At 38.9% G+C, this 23,046-nt stretch overlaps 1 protein-coding gene across 1 annotated transcript in view; it reads left to right on the top strand.

Moving 5' to 3' along the window:
- The window catches only part of CACNA1D (calcium voltage-gated channel subunit alpha1 D), a gene marked incomplete in the record, with an annotated part of 323,715 nt that overhangs the window by 234,490 nt on the left and 66,179 nt on the right, over nucleotides 1-23,046 (top strand). The window contains 9 exon segments of the mRNA XM_034775831.1: nucleotides 2,718-2,801; nucleotides 3,121-3,204; nucleotides 13,068-13,106; nucleotides 13,523-13,651; nucleotides 15,197-15,262; nucleotides 16,288-16,379; nucleotides 19,476-19,635; nucleotides 21,360-21,487; nucleotides 21,603-21,699. Coding sequence (XP_034631722.1) covers nucleotides 2,718-2,801; nucleotides 3,121-3,204; nucleotides 13,068-13,106; nucleotides 13,523-13,651; nucleotides 15,197-15,262; nucleotides 16,288-16,379; nucleotides 19,476-19,635; nucleotides 21,360-21,487; nucleotides 21,603-21,699 — 879 coding nt within the window.

Genomic DNA, 23,046 nt, shown 5'->3' with positions numbered 1-23,046 from the left:
TATTTAAAAAATAAATAGAAGAAATTAGGAAAACAAAAGGATGAAATAATATTGCTAGAGCAGCTTCCCTGGCCATGTCTACACTTACAAGATTACAGCAGTACCGATACAGCTGTGCTGCTGTAAGAGCACTCGTGTAGCCGCATTATGTCGATGGGAGAGAGCTCTCCTATCCACGTAATAAAACCAGCGTAACGAGCAGCAGTAGCTATGTCAGTGGGACTCCTGCTGACATAGCGCTGTGCACAAAAACACTTATGCCAGCAAAATTAATATCTCTAAGGGGGGCATTTTTTCACACCCTTGAGTGGCAAAAGTTTTGCTGACATAAGTGCTAGTGTAGACATTACTCGGTATTGTCGAGGTGGTGTCCCATGATATCTAACAGAAACAATAGGAATGATTTGTTCATGGAAAGGAGTGGGGCAAGAGTGAACATAGGTTTGAGATCCGGATGTGGTTGGTTGGGATGCTAAATACACCAATCATCCTGTGTTGGAATTGATGGCCAACTACAGATAGCTAGTTAATGCAACACAAAGGGACATGAGTGGTGACCAGACTGACGCCCTTCCCCCACTTGCAATATGGAATAGCAGTGATACTTACATTCTTCGTTGGATGGTTGATAGTTAAAAATAATATTTGTAAAGTGTTGTATAAGTGTAGATCATTGTTAAGCCAGACAATAGCAGAGATGGAAATAGAACTCAGCCTCTTGTGACTCCCAGCCCTGTGCTCCTTGCCCTGCCTAGACCATTGTACAGAGCTGTCTCCTTCCCGGGGAGCTCATTCAAAATTCTCAAGAGCGAATTTCCACATCATTTCCATTTTCACGTTTCAGAGTGAAAAATTTTCAACCATAGAAGCTTGTCAAAAATATCTAAACTTCAGGAGGTGCCAAATTTTGAGAAACAAATTAGCAAAATTATAAATATAATTATATATATCTCATTTTGCTTAGGTCTGCAATTAAAGAAATGCCTCTTATTGTGTTATGATAGCAACTTAAATCTATTGATTTTTTTAAAAAATTCTTTACAGTAAATGGTGTGCTAATAAGAAAGGTGTATAGACATTAATTTTAGGTTAGCACTCTTGATTGTTTATCTATTTTGATACATTTATTTTTTACAAATTGCACTAAAACCAAAAAGCTAATGCTTTTTAAAAAATGCACTATTACTATGAAAGCAAAGTAGATGTTTTCCTAATATTTTAATTGACCCAGGATTCTAGTCTATTGACATCAGTAGGAGATCCAGATTGCTTTAAGATTTCTCCCAAAGTGTATGTTGTTGTCCACTCTAGATTCATTTGCAGAGATTAGCTGGCAAAACAGTGTTTGTATGAGAAAAATGAACACATATGGTCATCCCATAGGTTTCATTATATTGAAATCTGAGTAAATTGCAGTAGAGCATCTGGATTTCTTCAGTGACCAGATAAGACCCAAATATAATTATAAGAGAAAACCTATACATCTATATTTTCTGTAGAGTCATATTTGACATCTGGATTTGTTATCAGTGTCTTGATTTAGTCCCAGTTTAACCAAGAGAAATACCTCAACAACATTTCTGTTAAAATCCTTCTTTGTGCCAGCCAACCTGGTGTGAGGGACCCATAGGGCAGCGATGAATTGGTCCCTAAGTCATTCCTACTATTTTATGACCATTTGGTGCATCAGTAACATATATAGGCTATATTAATGGGATATATTTAAAGTCAGAGGAGGTCTGAGGAAACAGAATTAAGTGATTTACATAAATTTTTTGCAGTGTAGTAGCTGAAGCTGCATCATTAAGGATCTGTTCCTGTTCCTATTGAAATCAAAAACAAACTCATTGATTTCAGTAGTGCAGGATCAGGCCCTAAATGCTAACACATTTTGGGTAGAGCTACACAGCAGCTGAGAAGTTTGGTTCTGCTCGAGTTAGTGTGCTAACAGGTATGGGCAGTGGCATGGGAAGTGACTTGGGCTAGCTGCCGAGTACGTACTCAAGAGGTCAGCCAGGATTGTGCTTAGGCATCTAGCCTGAGCTGCCACCTATTCCACCACAGTCATATTGCTATTTTTAGCATGGTAGCTCAAAAAGCGCTAGCATGTGTATGTCTTCCAGCTGCTATGTAGACATCTGAGTTACTAAGCCTTAACTCTGTGCACTAAATGATTAATTTACCTATATAGGACCAAATTCTACCCTCTGATCTTCATGCACAAACTCATTTATCTGAATGGGAATTGAGGATGTGTAGTTAAGGGAAGCGTCTGACCCTTGTCACAGACTTTCAGGAAGTCACAACACAAAGGAGGTCCCAACATGGATGGACCTATATCTCCAACATCAAAGTTATTTTGTTAGCACCTGTCAGGATGTGTAAGTAACAATTGTTACAACACTGCTGAGAGTCTAATGAACAGAGTTCGATATAATTCCTATTTGCCACGTCGGTGCTTATAAGATATGTGTGTGTATGTACATGTGTATATATACACATGTATATATATATTTGCTATATATACTTATATGTGTGTATATATATATAGAAATATACTTTTCCTTCAGTAGGCAATATTGTTTGTTTTGTTTTCTCATTAGATCACAGGTTTTGTTTTAAGTAATTTCTGTTTATGCAAAACTAAACAGAAGTATGCAAATATTTGACATTTCATGTGTAATCACAAACATTTGCACCCTGCCTGCTCTGTTCAGGGCTATTTTAGTGATGCCTGGAATGCGTTTGACTCCCTCATCGTTATTGGCAGCATAGTAGACGTCGTTCTCAGTGAAGCCGATGTGAGTATACCTCAGCTTAATTCCCACAGTCCCCACTTCTTTCTCTGTCTCCCCACTATTTCCATCATCTGGACAAGTCACAGATTTTAATCCAACATTTCTAAACTTTGCATTTAGAAACAGGCCAGTCATAGCTCAGTTATGTTGATATGGGAAATAAATAGCCTTTTTCATTTCTGATTATCTCAAACAGAAAGACTGTATGTTGGTACATCAGAGAAGTTTAGAATGTTTTTGTGTTATAACACTGTCCTTTTCTTCTCTTTTTCTGTTTGTGTTTTTCTCTTGCTCTCTTTCTGCTGAATGCTTGTCCTAACAGCACTATTTCACTGATGCATGGAACACTTTTGATGCCTTAATTGTTGTTGGTAGCGTCGTTGATATTGCTATAACAGAAGTTAATGTAAGTAACAACTGTTCATGCACTCAAAAGTAATTGCTGTCATCAATACAGAAAATGTAAACTTTGCCCTATAAATCCATATTTTACATTCTAGAGTAAAAAACTAAAATATTGATACGGATACAGATATAGCTCTAACTATAGATAGATAGATACACATATATATGCACTCACAGACATAAAATATTAAAACAATGAGTATTAATTTTTCTTTCTACATATATGCTGAATATATTTTAAATCATTTAATTTTTTTAAATAAGGAAAAAACAGATCTTTGCTAACACCCATTTCAATTTTTTGTGAGTAATTTGACCTAATCTGTCAGGCGTCTAATAGTGATCTTCAAGGCTCAGTGGTTTAATAAGCCATGTACTTTCAGGTGGGAGTCCTAGGGTTTGAGAATGATCTAGGAATTCATGTCTCCCAGGCTGGTGGAATTAGGGTGCTCTCAGTTGCTGAGAAAGAGCATAGCACTTACTGCTTTTCCTCTTTCCTTCCTCCAGGAAATTGTTCTGGAGTTTCAATGCAGTTTGAAAAGCTTGTGAATTCCATAAACCCATCTTAGATTGGCCAAAATTTTGAGCCACAGCCTCTTGACAAACATTCTGGATGAGACTATTTGGGCAAGGGAGAGAGCTCTTCCCAAGGACATGCAGGGTAGCAGATATAGAAAGTAGATGCTTTCTGTTTAGTTTATATCACACTTACTGGCATTACACCAAGCAAGATAAACTATGAGAAGGAATAAATAACAAACTATGGCCCAGCTTCTAGCCAGCTTTTGAGGGGATGTGCAAGAGGAGGGGAGGACACGATTAGCTTCCCCTACATACACAGCCTGTTTAGGGGCTGGTCAAAGTCATGTTGGGGAGCATAGTATCTCTTCCTTCCTAGTGCCTCAAGGGACATGAAGAAGGGAAGGGAGAAGAATGATGGGGGTGGGCCTAAATCAGTCAGAGTAGTTATAGTTGAGAGACAATAATATGCAAAGCTTTAAGCTTCTTTGGTCCTAGCCTATTTGGTAAGCACTGTAATACACATTTAATAAAATGTATACATGTGTTGAAACCTGATATGGAAACAAATATGCTGCTTTATCAGGTTATAATATAATTTTTTAAATGTCTAAACCAGCACACAGTAGGTATCTGCTAATTTGTACTAAGAACTTGAAATTCCTATGTGGATTAGAAATTTTTGAAAATTAACAAATAAGAGAATAAACATGATCAAAATAATTTTAAGTTACTGTATAGTAAAATTCCGTTCTTTTTTGGTTTTGACAAGTGTAGAATATTTTGAATTATGTACAGTATACAAGCTGCTCATTACCCTGGCTACTACTACACAGGGGGGTTTGAGAACAATGGTGATGATGCGGTAGCCAGAAAGAACACAGTTTGACTTTCAGATTTCATGCAGACTTTGCACAGCTGGTAGTTAAGGGAAAGAAATCTTTTTACTAGTGGACTGAGTAAATTTGAGCTGGATGGTCATATGGGACAGTGAACATAGAACCCCCATTATTCCATTTTTACAGAGACATTTCTTAAGGATAATTGCACTTCATTGGCCAGATTTTCAAAAGCGGCCTCTACATTTGTGTGCCCAAAATTGCCTGTCATGGTTTTTCGAGGCCCAAGTTTTTTGATGCCCCAAACTTGGACTTCCAAGTTTAGCTCAAGTAGTTATTTATTATCCAGCTTGCATACACAAATGTTGTTTTGTATGGGGAAGTATGACTTTTGGGACATACAGAAACGTGGCCACCTAAAATTGCTTTCCCTTAAAGCTACAAAATGTATTCACATATGAAGGGGTGGTGAAAATAGTATACGAGATATAATTATGATAGTCTGCGGTTAACACTGTGTTAACAGTGGTTTATCTGACAGCATTATTTGTAAGTATAACTGATTACTGCTAAGTTTTCATCTGTGATAAACTCTATGACTGTACTAATTCACGTATTTGGCTTGAAAATTGTCTGGAGATAAAACTGGAGAGCTCTAGTTCCGTGCATGCGCTATATTTTGTGTTTAGATTTAAAGTGTTAGCACTTTCATTTCTGAGCCTTTCATGCCTTCTCACTATAGAAAAGTCTCATTGCTGATGTCTTCTACTACTGCACAACAGACTCTTTTTTCATCTCTGTTTTTACTCTGTATCACATTTAGTGTGCTTAATTTGTTTGTGAAAGTGTGGATATGTTGTAGTTGGTTTCTAGGTTTGATTTCCCATTTCCAACATGAAATATTAGTTACTGTAGACTCTATAAAAAATTTCGGCTTTTATATGGCTACTGATTGTGATCTAGTGAGTATTCCTACTTTGTTCGTCTCCATTTAACTGATCAAAACTTTTAAAATTAGAATCTTATATTTTCAAAATCACTTTATTAACATTTTTCAATGGCATCCTCCAATATGTTATATACAACACTACTTTTTTTTCTAACCGTGATAGAAAATGGATTGATTTTGGGATATTTGTAGCACCGCAAGGATGTTATTAAGGCATTGTCTTTGAGATTTCAGGCACCATTGTAGCTGCACCTGCACTATTTACACCAGTGTAGTTAAAAACATTTGTAAGATGCACCAGTGCAAACTGTTTTGCAGCAGTGTAAATCATATCTACATAAAGGTTTGCACTGGTGCAGCTACACTAGTGGATTAAATCTCAGGGTCAGCAAGGTCTTAGAAGTCTCGCCAACACATAGGGATGTTCAGACCAACAGCTGAACATTTCTATATATTTCCACATAGAAATTGCCTCATTCTGTGAAAATAACTGGGCTACATTCTGATTTTACATTAGCGTAATCCAGAATAACTCCAAGGGTCAATAGAATTACTTTATATTTACATTAGTGTGAGATCTGTACCTGACTCAACTTGTTCAAGTGAATGGGTTGGACTTCTCATTTAAGTGTCATACTGATGGTAGTATGAAATCTAGTAAAATACGTCATCTTTTCAATTTGTTATTCTATAAGATATGATTATTTCAAAGTTTTATAATAATATATATGATGCCTGAAGATTGACTCTTGTGGTCCTGTAACCTTTCTTTCACTGTGTGTCCAGGAAAGGATTTTGCTATGTAGTCATATCAGATATTGAATGCCCTCGACTCCCATGCAAGTCAGGGCGAGTTCAGGGTGCTTAGAACCTCACAAGAGTGCTTAGCATTCTGCAGGATCAAGGCCATGCCCAGGAACCACATGTGTTCCTTGACGCATTTTATGATATAGATAACCTCAGACCAATATATATACACAGTTTGCCGTTGTTGTTTCTTTTAGTTAATCTGTCATTTAATCTCCCTACCGTCTGCCAATATTTCTTTTCTGCCACCTAATTGGTTTTCATGTTCATTTTATTTTTAGAAATTTTTAGAGGCAAGTATATATTAATAAATATATATATGGTATAGCAATTTAAATAATAAAAGCACTACTAAAGCCATATAATATTTTTTATTTCTTTGTTCACATTTTGTTTTCTGGAGTTTCCAATGACACACAAGATCTTGCTTGGTCATCTAAATTGTTCCTTCTAAATAAAAAAAGATATTAAAAAATCAGAGAACAGTGACTGTGAGTCATGAAATGTGATTGCTGCAGTCTGGGATTTGAACATATGTAACTTAACCACAAGATAATCAAAGATAAATATTTCTGAAATGTAATTACAGGATACATTTGGAGCTTGTGGTTACAGAAAGGTTATTTTACATTTTGCATTTGTCACTGAGAAACAGTTTGGATGACCGTCAGTGCTGACTCAGAAGCATGTTCACATTGTGTTGTACACTGGTAGATTGTCTACAAGAGCTTCACATTCACATGCTTTTTACTTTTTCACCATTAACATTTGATTGTTCACGAGCTGCTAAAATGTAAAAAAAATATGGAAGGTTTGCTTTCCTGGTCTCAACTGTATCTCTTTTATTTAATCCCAATGGTACTGATCTCATGCTTAAAGTTAAGCACATTTTAAGTGCTTCGCTGAAACAGGGCCTAAGGTGTCAGTACCAGTAATCTTGGCTCTCGCTTCCCCAGTAAAACCATTCAAATTTGACTCACCTCTTTTAAAATATTGCAAGTCTTACTTATGTTTATTGATGGTTTCATAGATTCTAAGGACAACAGGGAGGGACCATTGTGATATTCTAGTCTGACCTCCTCTATAACACAGGCCATAGAACTTCCCCAAAATAGTTCCAGCTAGAATTATTTTGGGGAAGTCCTTTGGCTTATATTATACAGAAGGTCAGACTATATGATCACATTGGTCCCTGCTCGCCTTGGAATTTATGAGTCTGTAAATGAACATAGGTGAGACTTGTAAAATTTTGTAATCTACCATTGCAGACATCAGTGGGCCAGGGCAGTAGGACGAGCCAGGAAGATCCCCCATAGAAATAGAATTTGGCCAGTCTGTCCTATGGGCATAAAGAAATACCACTTTAGCATTCCAGGGCTATAAATTGTATAATATTGACTTACAAATAATTTTCAGTCTAAATTTACGGTTGCAAATCAAACAAAACAAAGAAGGGATCTTTAGGTCCTCATTTGGGTTGTAGTTCACTTGCATTGATTTTACACTGGTGGCAAAAGTTTCATTGACTTCAATAGGGTCAGGATTTCACCCTTTGACTTCACCAGAGTTACTCTTCATTTACACCAATGTGAGATTAGAATCAGGCCTTTATTTTTAATTTACTCATTTTTACATATGCAGATACAGGGGTAACTGTACTCAAAAAACATGTTTGCACATGCAGACTATGAGGCTAGATTGTGAACCGTTTGCTGACAGTGGGGAGCAGTTACTCACAGAGTAGTCTAACTGAACTAAATGAGATTGCCTGCGAAGTACCTAAGCTACTACTCAGCATGACTAACAGTGGCAGAATCTGGCTCTAAAGGGTCACTTGCACAGCTAGGTATTTGCATATATTCATTTGCAATCACGCATGTTTTTCATGTGAATATTGGTTTTGTGAATGCATTTACTGTTTGTGCATATTTTGCAGGTTCAGCTTAAGCCTTGTTTGCAAATTTATCTTTTTATGTCTAAGAATAGTTCAGAAAACTGTGCTTTTATATAGAGCTTTCCATCTAAGCACATCAAAGCACGATTGCAATAATAAATCCACATACTACCCCTAAAATATTAGTTATCTTCTGAGTTATTTTCATGGAGGTGTTAAGTTATGATAATTGAGTTACTTTATCAGGATGACTCATAATATAAGGTAACTCTGACCATGTGAATGTAAGGGTCCACAGGGATGGATCCCTTTCCAAGATCAGGGCCCTTGGTTAGTATTACTAAATAAGGGACAGTCATTTAGTAATCTGGTCAATTCACACTTATTTCAATAGGTATGATATAAATGCAACATTTAAAATATAATATTATAGTACTAAATGCATGTGTTTTAGAGGGAAAATAATTATTTCCCATGCCCATATTAGATTTCCCTACATAAATATATCCTTCCAAATATTTACTGAACAATATATATGTAAGCACTTGATTGGTTTTTGAATTAGGATCACCATAGGCATCATTAATATTATGAAAAAAAAAACAACAGCCACATTTGAATCACTGTCTTTATGCTCTTAAAAAACATCATTGTGCCCTTCATGTTTTTAAAGATATTTTAACAACTTGGATGCTTTTTTTACCTATGTTATTGTCACCATATATTTGTATCTCAGATTTTTCCTGCTGCATCATATCAATAAATTAATGCTTCACACCCTGGCAAAACATAGTGCCCTTTGATATACTTCTATAACAGGAAGCATTTGATCTACACTGTCTACTCGTATCCACTGTCTCACATCATATATGTACATATATATATTTTAATATTTTATCACAGAATTGCAGTTTGCTTCAAATGCATGATGTAATCAGTTTTGCATTGTTTGCAGTTTGATATAGTGTAGCTTAAAAGATATGCATTTCCAAAGTCAGAAGGTTTATTTGCCACTTTACTTTCACTGCAGGGTGAGAGATGTCAGAAGAGTTATTACTGAGATAATAACTGAAGTAATTGAGAGATATATTTACTTCTCTGTATGCAACAAGAAAAACATGGCGTTAGATTGTTAGCAGGTTGTGAATATTTGGATCAGGAAGTCTAAGGGAAAGGTTTGTTCTCAGTTGATCTTTTTTTTGGAGGGTAAAGAAAGCTGCTGATTTGGCCTGTGATTCACCAGAACATAAGAATGGCCAGGCAATTAAAACACTATTAAACACATGCTATTAAAACACTATTCATAAGCATGGACTTTATCACATGCTTAAAATTGAGCATGTTTAAATGTTTTTTTTGAATTAGGCTCTTGGTGTAGTTGGAGCATGGCTGAGAGAAAAGATAGCAACATTAGGCCAAACTCTTATCTTATCCATACCTGGCCACCCCATTAAGTGCAGCGAGGCAATTAAGGAAGGCAGAAGACAGAATTTGGTTCAGTGATTGTGAGTGTGTCTATTCCATAGCCTTATGCCCAAGACAAATTGAGTGACAAACCAAATCTCAAATCATGTCACTGTAATCTGATATAAATGGTGATTTCAAATACAAAACCCCCACCAGATTGGGCAGACATATGCCAGTCAATGCTCAGTTTGGTTGGATGCCTATAATACACCCTTTTCATCAGAGGAGTTGATGCAGGAGGTTTCAACAGGCTGCCTACAGGAAGTAGTTCTTCAAACTCACACTTTTGTCAACAGGCAAGGTCAAAAAGAGCCCTCTCTGCCCAACCCCAAAATCTGAATTATAACCTCATATTTGTACCACAAACACATAACATGCCACCCGCTTATTCTGTTCACATACGTAAACACTGAGTATTAGCTAATGTTGCAGAGATTGTAATTAAGATTTTATATTAGGGTGATTATCAGTAGGAGGTGGAAGAAAGTTCCTTTGTGAAGATGCTCTGTGTCATTGTCAGTAGAAACATGCTGTGTGGACATTTAGAGTACAGTTAAAAGATGTCCCACACTTTGACATTCCTTGCTTTTAAAGGTTTGCAATGAACGTATATTACCCTTAACCACATTAATCCCTTTAAAATGAAGTTTTTGCTTCTCAATGTGTATGTGTGTACTCTATGAATTATCACACAGTTACATTAATTACAATCATTCCTTTTAGTAGACACCTAGATACTGCCCTGACAGATGTGTTATAAATGCCAGAGAGAGAGAGAGAGAGAGAGAGAGCGATTAGATAAAAAGGGTCTGACTTTAAAGCTTTGGTATTGAAAGTAAGGGACAAAAGTTGAATGTTTTTGGCCTCTAGAGAAAAAAAGAACACTTCACTGGAAATATTTTCATTTTTGTTTCTAATGCCTAGCCCCATACTGGTTATTATTCTACTGTATATCATTTTAAGGAGGATTCTTTTCTCATTCCTGGCCTGCTCTCACCAGGATCTATAATTCATAATTCCTTGTCTATGACATCATAACCCTCTCTAGCAGTTGCAGATTAGCTGTCACAAATAAAGGATTAAGACCACTTAGACTAAGGAAACTGGGGGGAAGAGATGAATTATGAGAGGAGAATGTGCATGTACACAAATGTCCTTTAGATAGGAAAACAAAAAGAGGGATTTTACACTCGTCTTCGCTTGAGCCCCTGCAGTGGTACTATTCACATACAAATTTGGTAATCTAGTCTCTGTCTTACTATTCAGGAATAGGAATTAAGTATTTATTAAATCATAACACATGGAAAAGATGGAGCTTAAGCCTGCTATCCAATACATTGGTCATCTTTGTCCTGGACAGTCTCTTTTATAATCAGTATCTTAACTCCCAGTCTTTAGATGTGTAAAGAGATCTTGTCACAGTTGGTAAACACAAAATATTACCAACTTTCTCTGATATTGTTTTGAGCTTGCCTCCCACCAGCAGAAGTTTGTCCAGTAAAAGATACTACCTGACCCACTTTGTGTCTCCAATATGCCGGGACCAACACAGCTACAAAAACACTATACAGGGAAGATTTTGTAATTTTGGACCAGATCTTCAACTGGTGTAAATCTTCCTAGCTCCATGGCCCTTTATTTTTAAGAGGATTTGAAAAAGAATTGTTAGTTCTGTAGAAAATAACAACTGCACCAATATTTTAACAAGCTGTGTGTCTATATGTACTAGTGCTGATCTGCGGTTGATTTAAGTAGGTCACTATGTAAATGATTTATCTTGAGGGTTCTTTTTATATATATATTCAGTGAGTTTCCTATGCAGCAATGATCTGATATCACTTCTTTCTTTGAACCTCTCTGTGTGTTTTGTACAAACGCTTACAGAGCACAGGCACTGTATCTGATTTACAAGGTGCTTTTCATGGTGTTGTCTGCTCATATTTCTGAGGACAGGACCTAGCCCTCAGTTAGCATTAGTGCAGTGCTTAGGAATTGGGTAGTTTTCTTTTAAATAGCTTTTAATGCCTTTAGTATCCCTTACTGTTTTCTATATTTCAGAAACTACTAGAACCTAGCCACAGCAGCAATGTATATAGTTAGATAGGATTTGCAGGTTGTATATAATTAGAAAACATGATTATTTTGATTCCACAGTCCCCTTGTGGTCCCTTCATAGTACCTATGTTGGCTAAAAAGCAAACGGCACAACAATTAGACTCTTAATACTACTAATAAAGATCTGGCTGTAATGGGCTCATATATTTTGGTGTTTGTTTTGCACCGCTGCAGTGGAGTTGTACTGGCTAAGTTCTGGAGCATGGGCAGTGTGTTCAGAATCAGCATGGAAGCCCAGAGCCTGCATAAGTATTATTCTGCCAGGGATCTGTAGGTTCCGAGAGTGAAACCCTATGTTCATTCCTAGGGAGTGCCAACTCTACCTACTCTGTCCTCATCATCACTTGATTCTGATGGAACCATCTGGGGAAAACTCTTCAAGGAGAACCTTGGAGTGGTTTTCTACCTCCCTTTCCTCCTCCCATGAGTAGAGGAAGCCTAGAATTTGGTCCACAATTGTCAGATATGTATAAAATTCCATGTAAATTGTTAGGACTATGATGGTTAGTTTTTAGACCTTGAAATTCTAACATACCTATTTAACAATCAAACTCAAAACATGCCTGGATAGGAATAAAAGAGAAATGTTTTTTATCATTGGCAATGACAAAGCTTACAGCAAAGGCTGTCTTCCTAACAACATCAACTGCACTAAAAATGTTTGTGTCTCTCTCTAGCAAAGTAGTATCTGTTTCTGTTAAGCACTGCAGAGAAGAATGTTGAGCAAAGAATAGTTCAGTTAAATAATTCAGTGAGTCACTTCACTTTAAGAAACTCGTGATGTGATATCAATACCCAGTGATTAGAACATGGTTGGACAACCAGTGAAGGATGAATTAAACCTAAAAAAAGAGCTCAGCAGCAAAGGGACTTTGAGATGCTGCTTTAACACAAAAGTCTTTGTCTCCAGTTTCACTTATTGTTTATATCTACAATTTGAAACATCCTGCTCCCATTGAAGACAGTGGCAAAACTCACACTGGCTTGCATGGAAGCAGGGGTAGGGCCTATTTTAGTATTTAGTTTACAGTGACTCCTTTTAGCTTTTTGACAGTAAGCTTGTAGTATTTGGTTTTACTCAACCAGTAATGTCATAGGAAATGTTAAGGAGTATTTTCTAATGAGGATAACCATGTTTATCCAAGAAACAAACAAAAATTGTTAATTTACCTTTAGAAATTCAAAATGTCCTTCCTCCTATTTATGGTGAAGTTGAATTAATTTTTTTTATCTTTTGTTTGATTTTAATATATAATGTTCTTAATTTTTTAAAGCCAAAGCCAACTGAAACTGTCACAACTGATGAGTCTGGGGTAAGATTAGTAAACTGACCCCAGTGGTTGTACCTCTACTTGAGTTTATTCTTTTGACCATGTCTATTTTTTCCACTGATTTTTCTGTATTTTTCATAATTGTCCTACTAGCAAAGTGTATGCAGTGGTTTGCATTCGTTGTCAATGTACTATTGAACTCTACTACAAATGAACCCAACATGATCCTATTAACAAACTAGGAAACTTGGAAATGCATGTGATGTGTGAAGCATTTCTACAGATCCTGTGTTCTTAGCATGTAATTTTTCCTTTCATATCATGCTTATAAAGATGAAAAGACCCTAAAGTACATTTTCAAATCTTACCTCTTTCACCATTGTGTTTGTTGTTGTTTTTCTGAAAGTGTTGCATGTTCTGCTTTTTATTTGGTTTCACTTCTCCGTGATACCCTTCAGAACTCTGAAGACAGCGCTAGAATCTCCATCACTTTTTTCCGTCTCTTCCGAGTGATGCGATTGGTGAAGCTTCTCAGCAGGGGTGAAGGAATCAGAACATTGTTGTGGACATTTATTAAGTCATTTCAGGTGAGCATGATAATGTTAAATCTGCCTTTTAATTGTAAATAAATCTAATTTAATTTTTATGGCTCAGGATGCAAGTAGCAAAATATTACTCTTGTAATTATATGTTACTGCTCATTACATGGAATTTAAAATACACCTCTACCTCGATATAATGCTACCCGATATAACACGAATTTGGATATAACATGGTAAAGCAGCGCTCCGGGGGGGGGGGGGGGCTGCGCACTCCAGTGGATCAAAGCAAGTTCGATATAACGCGGTTTCACCTGTAACGCGGTAAGATTTTTTGGCTCCCGAGGACAGCGTTGTATCGAGGTAGACGTGTATATGGGATGAAATCCTGGCCCCACTGAAGTCAATAAAAGCGTTGCTATTGACTTCAATGCAGCCAGGATTTTACCCTTAGTCTTGTAATCTTAGGTTTTACAATGAGATCTATAAGCACCAGAGTACTTATTCTACAAGTGACTTTGTAATTCTAAATATGGCTTTTCATACAATTGCACAATAAGTTATATATGACATATTTATGTAGGCCATGTTCCCCTACAGCATACATAACTAAAGATAGATGATTACCAATACTTGTTGGGATCAAAAATTCTCAGAGGGATATGAACATGTCTTCAAATGCTTTAACTTTGTGATTATGTAAATGAGGTATTTAGCTCTTTAACAGATAGATGTCTAAGGTCCTGAAACTGCAAACACTTATGCACATGAAATCGATCGAACTACTGACATGTATAATATTAAGTGTTTACGTTTTTGGAGAATCTGGGGCTAACTGTAATTAAAATAAAATAGAAGGACTGATGTTTTGAAATAAATAAATATCTTTCTGGCAGAAATCATCTGAAATATTTATTATTTGGTTGTAATATGCTGATTCTGAAGAGTGGAAGTGCCATCCATGCCACTGACATGCATATATTACATGTCAGTTCAGATTCTGTCCCCTCCTCTGGCTACTCTACATTGCTTAGACAGAGCAAAGTGGCCTAACCTGTCTCTAAGGAGCTAGCTGAGAGTTCCCCTAGCATAGGGTAGCTCTCACCTGGAATAAACTGCCTCTTCCCCACAACATAGGGGTGTATCATGGGGGAGGACATGTCATGGTTGAGAGGGCTTAAAGCACACCACTACTCTTCCAATTCTCAACTGGCATATGGTCCCGTAAGAGCCACGCTAGTTGTCATAAGTTAGAGCAGCCTCTAGACTCCTCTAACTGACACTGAGACCAAAGCCTCAGCAGGTCTGCCCTGAGAATCAGGAAGTGGCTACAAGTCCCTGACTGCCCCACCCCTTTTTTCTGTGTTGAACAGATTTGCCAGCAGGGGAGATTCTGGGCTATAAACTCTAATAGTGTGCCCATTGTATATGGAAAAGTATTAAGTGATTTGAGTTCTTATCTGACATTTTAATAATTTGTACAAAAACTAAAATCTTGGATAAATCTGTATAGAAGGGCTAAATTATTTTTAAAAAAAGCTCCACAAATTGAAATTATTAAAAAATAATAGAAGGCTTTTCCCATTGTTTTAGGCTCTGCCATATGTTGCTCTTCTGATAGCTATGCTGTTTTTCATCTATGCTGTTATCGGAATGCAGGTAATTATGAGTAATTTTCCCTTGAAAATGAGTATATTGCCATATTCCCGCTGATAGACTGTTCTTTCCCATGACACTGAGGTTCTGCCCATGCTAATAAAGACATTAGGCTAGATCTGTGTGCTAGAACGACCCCCATGTGAATTCCTGTGTCCCCAAAGGGTATAAGAGTTTGGCACAGCCCAGGAAAGAGGGAAGTCTCCACTACAGTTAGACTGGGGTGAGGAACATCCTATATGGAGTGGCTTTCCTTTCTGATTCTCCCCTTTTCCCCATTCATTCACCAGAACGGGACAGTTGCCCTTATGATTTTTAATTTTACATTACGCATGTACAGCACAATAATATAAATCTTCCTAAAACAGGTAGGATAATGGTCTCTAATATTCTGTAATATCACATACATATATAATACAATGTCATATAATATCTGAAATACTCTACTGGGAAAGGAAGGCTGGTTATGTGGTCAAGGCACTGAACTTGAACTCAGGAGTTCTCGATTCAATTCCCTGGGCTGCCACTGACTGACTATATGACTTTGGGCAAATTGCTTCAACGCTCTGTGCCTCAGTTCCCTGCTCTGTGTCTGTCTTGTCTATTTAGATTGCATAGTCTTCAGGATAGGGATTATGTCTTACTCTGAGTATATGCAACACTAAGCACAAATGGGATCTTATCTCAGTTGTGACCACTAGGTGCTAGTGTAATATAAATAATAAAGATAACATAATCTGACCCAGAACATAGGAGAATATAAAACGTATAATAATAGATTCAGTGATGTTGCACTGAAAGTTTAAAGACCTATTCTCCAAATATGCAATATTTACTGCATGTTGTCAGATTTGCATTATCCAGGGAAGAAGTGAAGAAATCAGAGAAAGCAATTATCATATTTGTAAAACTGTTTTTCATACACAGAGATGCTAATTTAAACTGATGGATTATGGCCACTGTTCATTTAGACAAAATTATGTAGAATGGAATTAAAAATAATATTTGATCCCAACTTCTGCTTGCAGGTATTTGGTAAAGTTGCCATGAGGGACAATAATCAAATTAACAGAAACAACAATTTTCAGACTTTTCCCCAAGCAGTCCTGCTTCTGTTCAGGTAGGTATATTTTAATCTTTGCTTTTATTAGCACCTTCGGGTTCTTAAACTGACATTTGGAAGATGCTTCTAGCTTGTGTAATGTCAGCTTGCTTAAAATCTGTTTGAAAGTTAGAAGTAATTTAGCGTGACGGTATGTAATCCTTTCTGCCATACTTTCTACTGTTCACTGACACAGAATAGTCTTAAGAGTATATGATATGTACAGAAGAATAACCTAAAGTCACTCAATCTATTAAGAGAGCTTCCATACATAATATCTAATGGGAAGTGTATTGTAATTTTCTTGATACATTAAGGGCCACATTATACCTGGCCCTAGCCTGAACGTGCAAAGGATAGAGAGGGTGAAAGGAGACTTGGCCTCCATTGGGCCCCTCATACACAGGGGCCAAGCACAGTGGGGACATGATGACTTCACTTGCTGAGATCCACTGTTGTGACTAGCCTCTGTTAAGGGTAAGGGGACTGGATGCTGAATCCTCTTTTATGGTGTCAATGCAGCTGTGTTTGACAGGAACACCAGAGGGATTGAGTATCCCTAAAACAGAATGCCTTCTCTGGTGATGCAGTTCTGCACTGCTACCAATGTAGGACTGTAGTTTTGTGCCACAATTTCACCCTAAGGATTTTGATCATATAAAAAAGTCAACAAAAGATTTTTCAATATGTTGGATGTACTCATGTACTGATATTTCTACGGAACTGAGGAATGTTCAAGGGGGCGAGAGGTGACGTCAGGCGGCTCAGGTTTCAGCTCTGCATGACGGGGCTCAGGGAGGGAGCACCACCTCCACCCCCTGATTCACCTCAGCGGGGCACCCAGCCTGTGGGTCAGTGTCAACATCCACCACGGCTGCACCGATTTACACTGCCAGCAGCCTCCATGCCCAGCGCTGGCTCCGCCCTCAGAGATTGTCGCATGTGCCCTTCCCCACCCTGAAAACCTGAGGGGGGGCAGGTATTGTGCCTATTTTTGTCTGGGTTGTGGGGGGGGGGCTCCGCTCAAAATCTGTAATTGTAATTCAAAGCGGGGGCTCCGCTCAAAAAGTTTGAAAACTGCTGATCGAAAGGGAAGGAAAGGGGAGGCTGGAAAAGGGTTTCTCACACTGGCCAGCACACTAAAAGGGAGCAGCGTGGCCTCAGTTACAGCCACGCAACCCCCCAGGTACTGATTGGGATTCCATTGGTATAACTGAATAGAGAATATGACCCATCAAGAAAACAACATCTTTTAAAGCAAATTACCAACAGATGGGCATTTTGGTGGGCCTGCCATAAATAAACCACATTTTCAGGCATAAATCAAAATATGCACTCACAAACAAATTACTTGGCATGCAGGTACTTTAGGCACAGTCAGTTACCTTTAACCAGTTAGCACACACCAATATGTGTTAGCCTCCCCCTTTGGAAAATATTAATCGTCTATAATAAGAGTATGTATAATGAACCCTGTATAGGGTGTCCTGCCAGAAAGAGCCAGCCTCTTCCAGCCTTATCCTCTGTCTCCTCATTCAAGGTGCTTCTCTTCTGCCAAATCTGAACACTAAAGTACAACAAACTCCTTCACCACAGCAGTATGTATGGGTAGAAGCAAGTGATACATTAGAAACAAAAATAACCAAACGAGGGGTCAACTCCTACAAACTCAGCTTGGCATAGTGCTTCCAACTATAAGTATGTCCCACATGACTTCAGTGAGACTACTCAAGGTAGTAAGCACTGTGTGAGGAGTATAGACTTCATGGGTAACAGGTCAGTCTTTAGGTTGACCAGTTCCTATCTACCACACCAGTCCCTCAAAGGTTCTGGAACCCATGTTGCTTATAGAGAGAAATGATCAATTTTCCCTCAAAAACCAAGTGTTCCACTTCAGGGACCAGTTATGGGAAGGACTTTAGGGACAGTTCAATGGACCACTAGTAGGTGGGTCACACAGTTGCCTCTTATTTACCTAGGCACCCCTTGCGTTTATAAACCTGACTTCTGGGGAGGAACATCCAAACCACTCAGGCTTCCAAATGTGTATACAGTATTTCATTAACTAAACTAAATAACTAAGCAAAAACATAAAATACATACAAACAAAAAAGAAAGTGGGTGAGTATCAAATTAATCTAATTATCAGGTTGATTCAATTATATCGAATAAACCAATAATTCCTCAGAAGCACGACAGAATGATTTGTAATGGCAGCAATAATTAGCCTCAAAAGTAAGAAGATATTATGGAACTCAGTCCCAGCCTCATGAGCTATTTCAGTTCCAACCAAAGAGGGTCAGATCCCTGCTGGATTGAAGCTAATGGGAAGACCACAGCTTTGATGCTGATTAAGGCACCTGGTGACAGCCAATCTCTTCTATCTCCTCCATCTCCAATACAGGGACACCATGAAACTTTCCAGTACAACTCAAGATGACACAGCTTATTGCATTTACTATTCAAATGACAAATTTAGGTGAAAATAACATCATTTTTTCAGAATTTAACATGCAACTCCTAACCCACAACATATATTTCTGTGTGATCTTTTAGGGTATTTTCAACACTTTTAGCTGCAGGTGTGATTCCCAGCTCAAGGAGACATACTTGTGCTAGCTGTCATCAAGCTAGCATGCTAAAAATAGACTGTAGCTGCGGCAGCATGAATAGTAGGGTGGGTTCGTTGCCCAGACGATGTGCCTAGAGTCTCAGATGGGTACATGCTCCGAGCAGATAGCCTATCCCACCGCCCACGCTGCTGCGGCTACATTCTGTTTTTTGCTTGCCAACTCATTGAGAGCTAGTGCAAGCACATCTCCTCAAGCTGGAAATCACATCCTCAGGTAGAACGTAGACATACTTTTAGACAGCAGGGTTGTTTTTGGATATTGAAACACTATCCCACAGGCGCCATTGTCAAATAAATTCTGTAGGTTCTAGCTGCACACATACACAGACACACACACACACATGCACACACCCATCTCACACTATACTCTACACTACCAGTGCTCTTCTGGAGTTAAAAACAAGTGCTAGAATGCTAATGGAGAGCTCATTATGAAACAATAATTTTTGATGGATCTTGTCTTTGTTTGTGCCCTAATAAAGGTGTGCAACTGGAGAAGCGTGGCAGGAAATCATGCTGGCTTGTTTGCCTGGAAAACGCTGTGATCCAGAATCTGATTATAGTCCAGGGGAAGAATTCACATGTGGAAGCAACTTTTCAATTATTTATTTCATCAGTTTTTACATGCTTTGTGCATTTTTGGTGAGTTCAGTTAGTGTTTAGAAGCACAAGTGAGTTTTAGCATTTTGATTGGACAATAAGCTAACAAAAAAACCCAGATCCACAATCCATTTTGTAAAATTTTTTTTTCAGAGTTATATGTTTCAAAAGGACACCCAAATCCTTTGGTTCAAACTATAGGCCCAATCCTACCAGCAGTTATATTCATATAGTTACTCCAGCATGAAGTCCCATTGACTTCAATCTTGCCATATGTGCAGGAGTAGCAGTTTGCAGGATTGGGCCCCAAGATATATGAAATATGCTATGATAATGTATCATTATTATTGATTTGTACCATTGTACTGTCAAGGAATTCTATTAACTGACCAGGACCCTGTTGTTCAAGGTGCAGTACAAACACAGAACAAAAAATCCCTGGCTCCAAGCGTTTATAGTCTAAGTATCAGACAAGAAACAACAGATATGGATAGACTGACAGGGGAGTACGAGGAGACACTGAGGGTATCTCTGCAGTGCAGCTAGGAGTGAGCCTTCCAGCCCAGGTAGACAGACTTGTGCTAGTGGTGCTTGAGCTAATCCACTAAAAATAGCAGTATGGGCATTGCAGCCTGGGCTGGAGCCAGCGGCGGCTCCAGACACCAGCGCTCCATGCGTGTGCCTGGGGCAGCAAGGTCCCTGCGAGGGCGGCAGTCAGGAAGCCTACGGCGGCGTGCCTGTGGGAGGTCCGCCGGTCCCATGGATTCGGCGGCAATTCGGCAGCGGGTACGCAGAAGCCACAGGACCGGCGGACCTCCTGCAGGTATGCCGCTGAATCCGTGGGACCGGGGACCTCCCACAGACATGCCGCCGAAGGCAGCCTGCCTGCCGAGCTTGGGGTGGCAAAAAAGCTAGAGCCACCCCTAGTTGGAGCTCAGCTCTCTAGCCCACCTGGCCTCCTAGGCTTGAGGGCCCAAGGTCCAGCCTGAGCCGCAACATCTCTAAGGCTATTTTTAATGTGCTAGCTACAGTCTCACTAGTGTGAGTCTGTCTGCCTGGGCTGGAATCCCAGCTGCAGTCCAGACATAAACTGAGACAATATGGTCAGCATAATAGGCTGTGATATTAGCTCAGAAGCAGGCTAACCATTGTCAAGGTTTTTGTAGGCCTCATGGCAAAGTAGAGTTTTAAGGAGGTTAATGAGATGAGTTTCTGGGTGTTTATAAGAAGCTTTTCCCTGGCACGATAGGCAGCATGGGAGAAGGAACAAGGATGCTTGTTTGAAAATGTAACAACTGGGCAATAGAGGCTGACCTCAAGGACCAATCAGAGGCAAGAGTCAGCCTTCAGTACTGAATGAGAGATGCTAAGTAGGGTGAGAATAGGTCATGAAGGGCCTTGAAAGTGAAGCCAAGTAGCTTTTGTTTGATACGATAGAGAAGAGAGAGCTGGTAAAAGGATTTAGAGAGAGAGGTGACGTGGTCAAAGCAACTGGAAATGATCATTTGAAAATGATCTATGCAGCAGTATTCTGAATGGATATCAGCAGGGCAAGATTGCATATGTTATGTCAATATAAATAATGATAAAGAATAATGTTATCATATTTGCTGGGAAAAGTTTAATATTTATCAAATCTAGTATCCACTAATACTATTTAACCAGCTTGAATTCTAATTCTGCTGAAAGTTTAAAGTTAAATTCTTTCATATAAACACATATGCCAGCAAAATGAAGGCAAATATAAGTTTTGAATTGCTTTTTAGATTATCAATCTGTTTGTGGCTGTCATCATGGACAACTTTGATTATTTGACACGTGACTGGTCTATTCTGGGTCCACATCATTTGGATGAATTCAAAAGAATATGGTCAGAATATGATCCTGAAGCAAAGTAAGTTCGATCATTTCTCTGCCCAGATATCCCTAATGAATATATAAAAGTAAAGTGTTAAATACTTTCTTTGGAGGCACATATAAATGTGACAACTGGTACATATTTATTGTAGGGGAAGAATAAAGCATCTTGATGTAGTTACGTTACTGCGACGCATTCAGCCTCCCCTTGGTTTTGGCAAATTATGCCCCCACAGAGTGGCGTGCAAGGTAGGTCTTAAAATAAGTTCCCCATGTTGTTTTTCTCCATAGTTCATAATTTTACTGCTTTACCACGATAATCCTGTCCAGTTTCATGGGTGGGGGAAATTGTCCTTCTGATAAACTCTCATTCACCACCGAATTACTCCAGTTTTGCACTATGTTTATTCTGCCCACTCAAATCAGTTTGTTATTTCAGTAAATTGATTTCAGTGTAGTTACACCAACATAAAGCACTTTAGGAGAAAAGAAGTGGCTGTATAAATGTAGCATTATTCTATTTTCATTATCATAGTTTGTGCACTTCCAAGAAACTGGCTAAAACATAATTTTACCAGTGAAATACTAAACAATATGGTGTTTTGTTTCAATAAACCTTCAGTCATACAGCATTTGTGCTACTTAACTATGTACCTACAAGAGACCATAGAAGCTCTTATACTTGGCAGTGAATCTTGGAGAAATAGTTTCTTTTAGAGGGAACGCCAGCTTTTACTCAATGTTTACTTTTTTTTAACTTAGTGATTGCAAGTGGCCTTGCATGTATGTCATAAGCTCATTTCCCCAGGATGCCTCTTTTTGCTATCTGCATTCAGAAGGAGAGAAGTCAGATTTACGAAACCCCGGCAGTTTTTCTGAACATGTTAAACATCTAATTGTGATAAAAATGGTTCTGTTTTCATTTTACATTCTGTAGCAATTATTTCACAGAGAAAAATTGTCAGAAATTCCACTTTCGGGCCTACACACAAGTATAGGAGAGAGCACTCCATTCCTTAATCTGTTAATCAAGGGTTGGAGTTCTGCACAGGGGCCTGAAACCAGTGGGTATGTACTTGGCATGGCTAAGCTGTGCTTCCGCTGCCACTACTCATGTCACAGTGTCTACATTGCTATTTATACTCAGGCTAGCTTGAGGAGAGCTAGTGCAAGTATGTGTGTGCGCGAGCAGAGGAATCACATCCCTAGCTCATAGTGTAGACATGGTCCTACACTAGAACAGAGGAAATATCAATTAGATAGGAAAAAATTCTGATAGATCAAATAGTGTAATTTTATCAAGGTCACTGATAGGGTTACCATACGTCCGGATTTTCCCGGACATATCCGGCTTTTGGGGGCTCAAATCCCCGTCCGGGGGGAAATCCCCAAAAGCCGGGCATGTCTGGGAAAATCGGGAGGGAGGGAGGGCTCAGCTGGGGCCTCTTTGGCCGGGGCCGGTGCGGGGCCGGGCCGGGGTCGCGGTGCCAGGGGCATGGTGCCGGGCCAGGAGCTGGGCCGGGCGCGCGGTGCCGGGCCGGGGTCCAGGGGTTCAGTGCCGGGCCGGGGTCGCAGTGCCGGGCCGGGCTGGGCGCG

This window comes from Trachemys scripta, chromosome 7 (genome assembly GCF_013100865.1).
Source record: "Trachemys scripta elegans isolate TJP31775 chromosome 7, CAS_Tse_1.0, whole genome shotgun sequence".
Lineage (NCBI taxonomy): Eukaryota > Metazoa > Chordata > Testudines > Emydidae > Trachemys > Trachemys scripta.
Note: the sequence above shows the minus strand (reverse complement) of the source record. Positions and strands in the feature narration are given on the sequence as shown.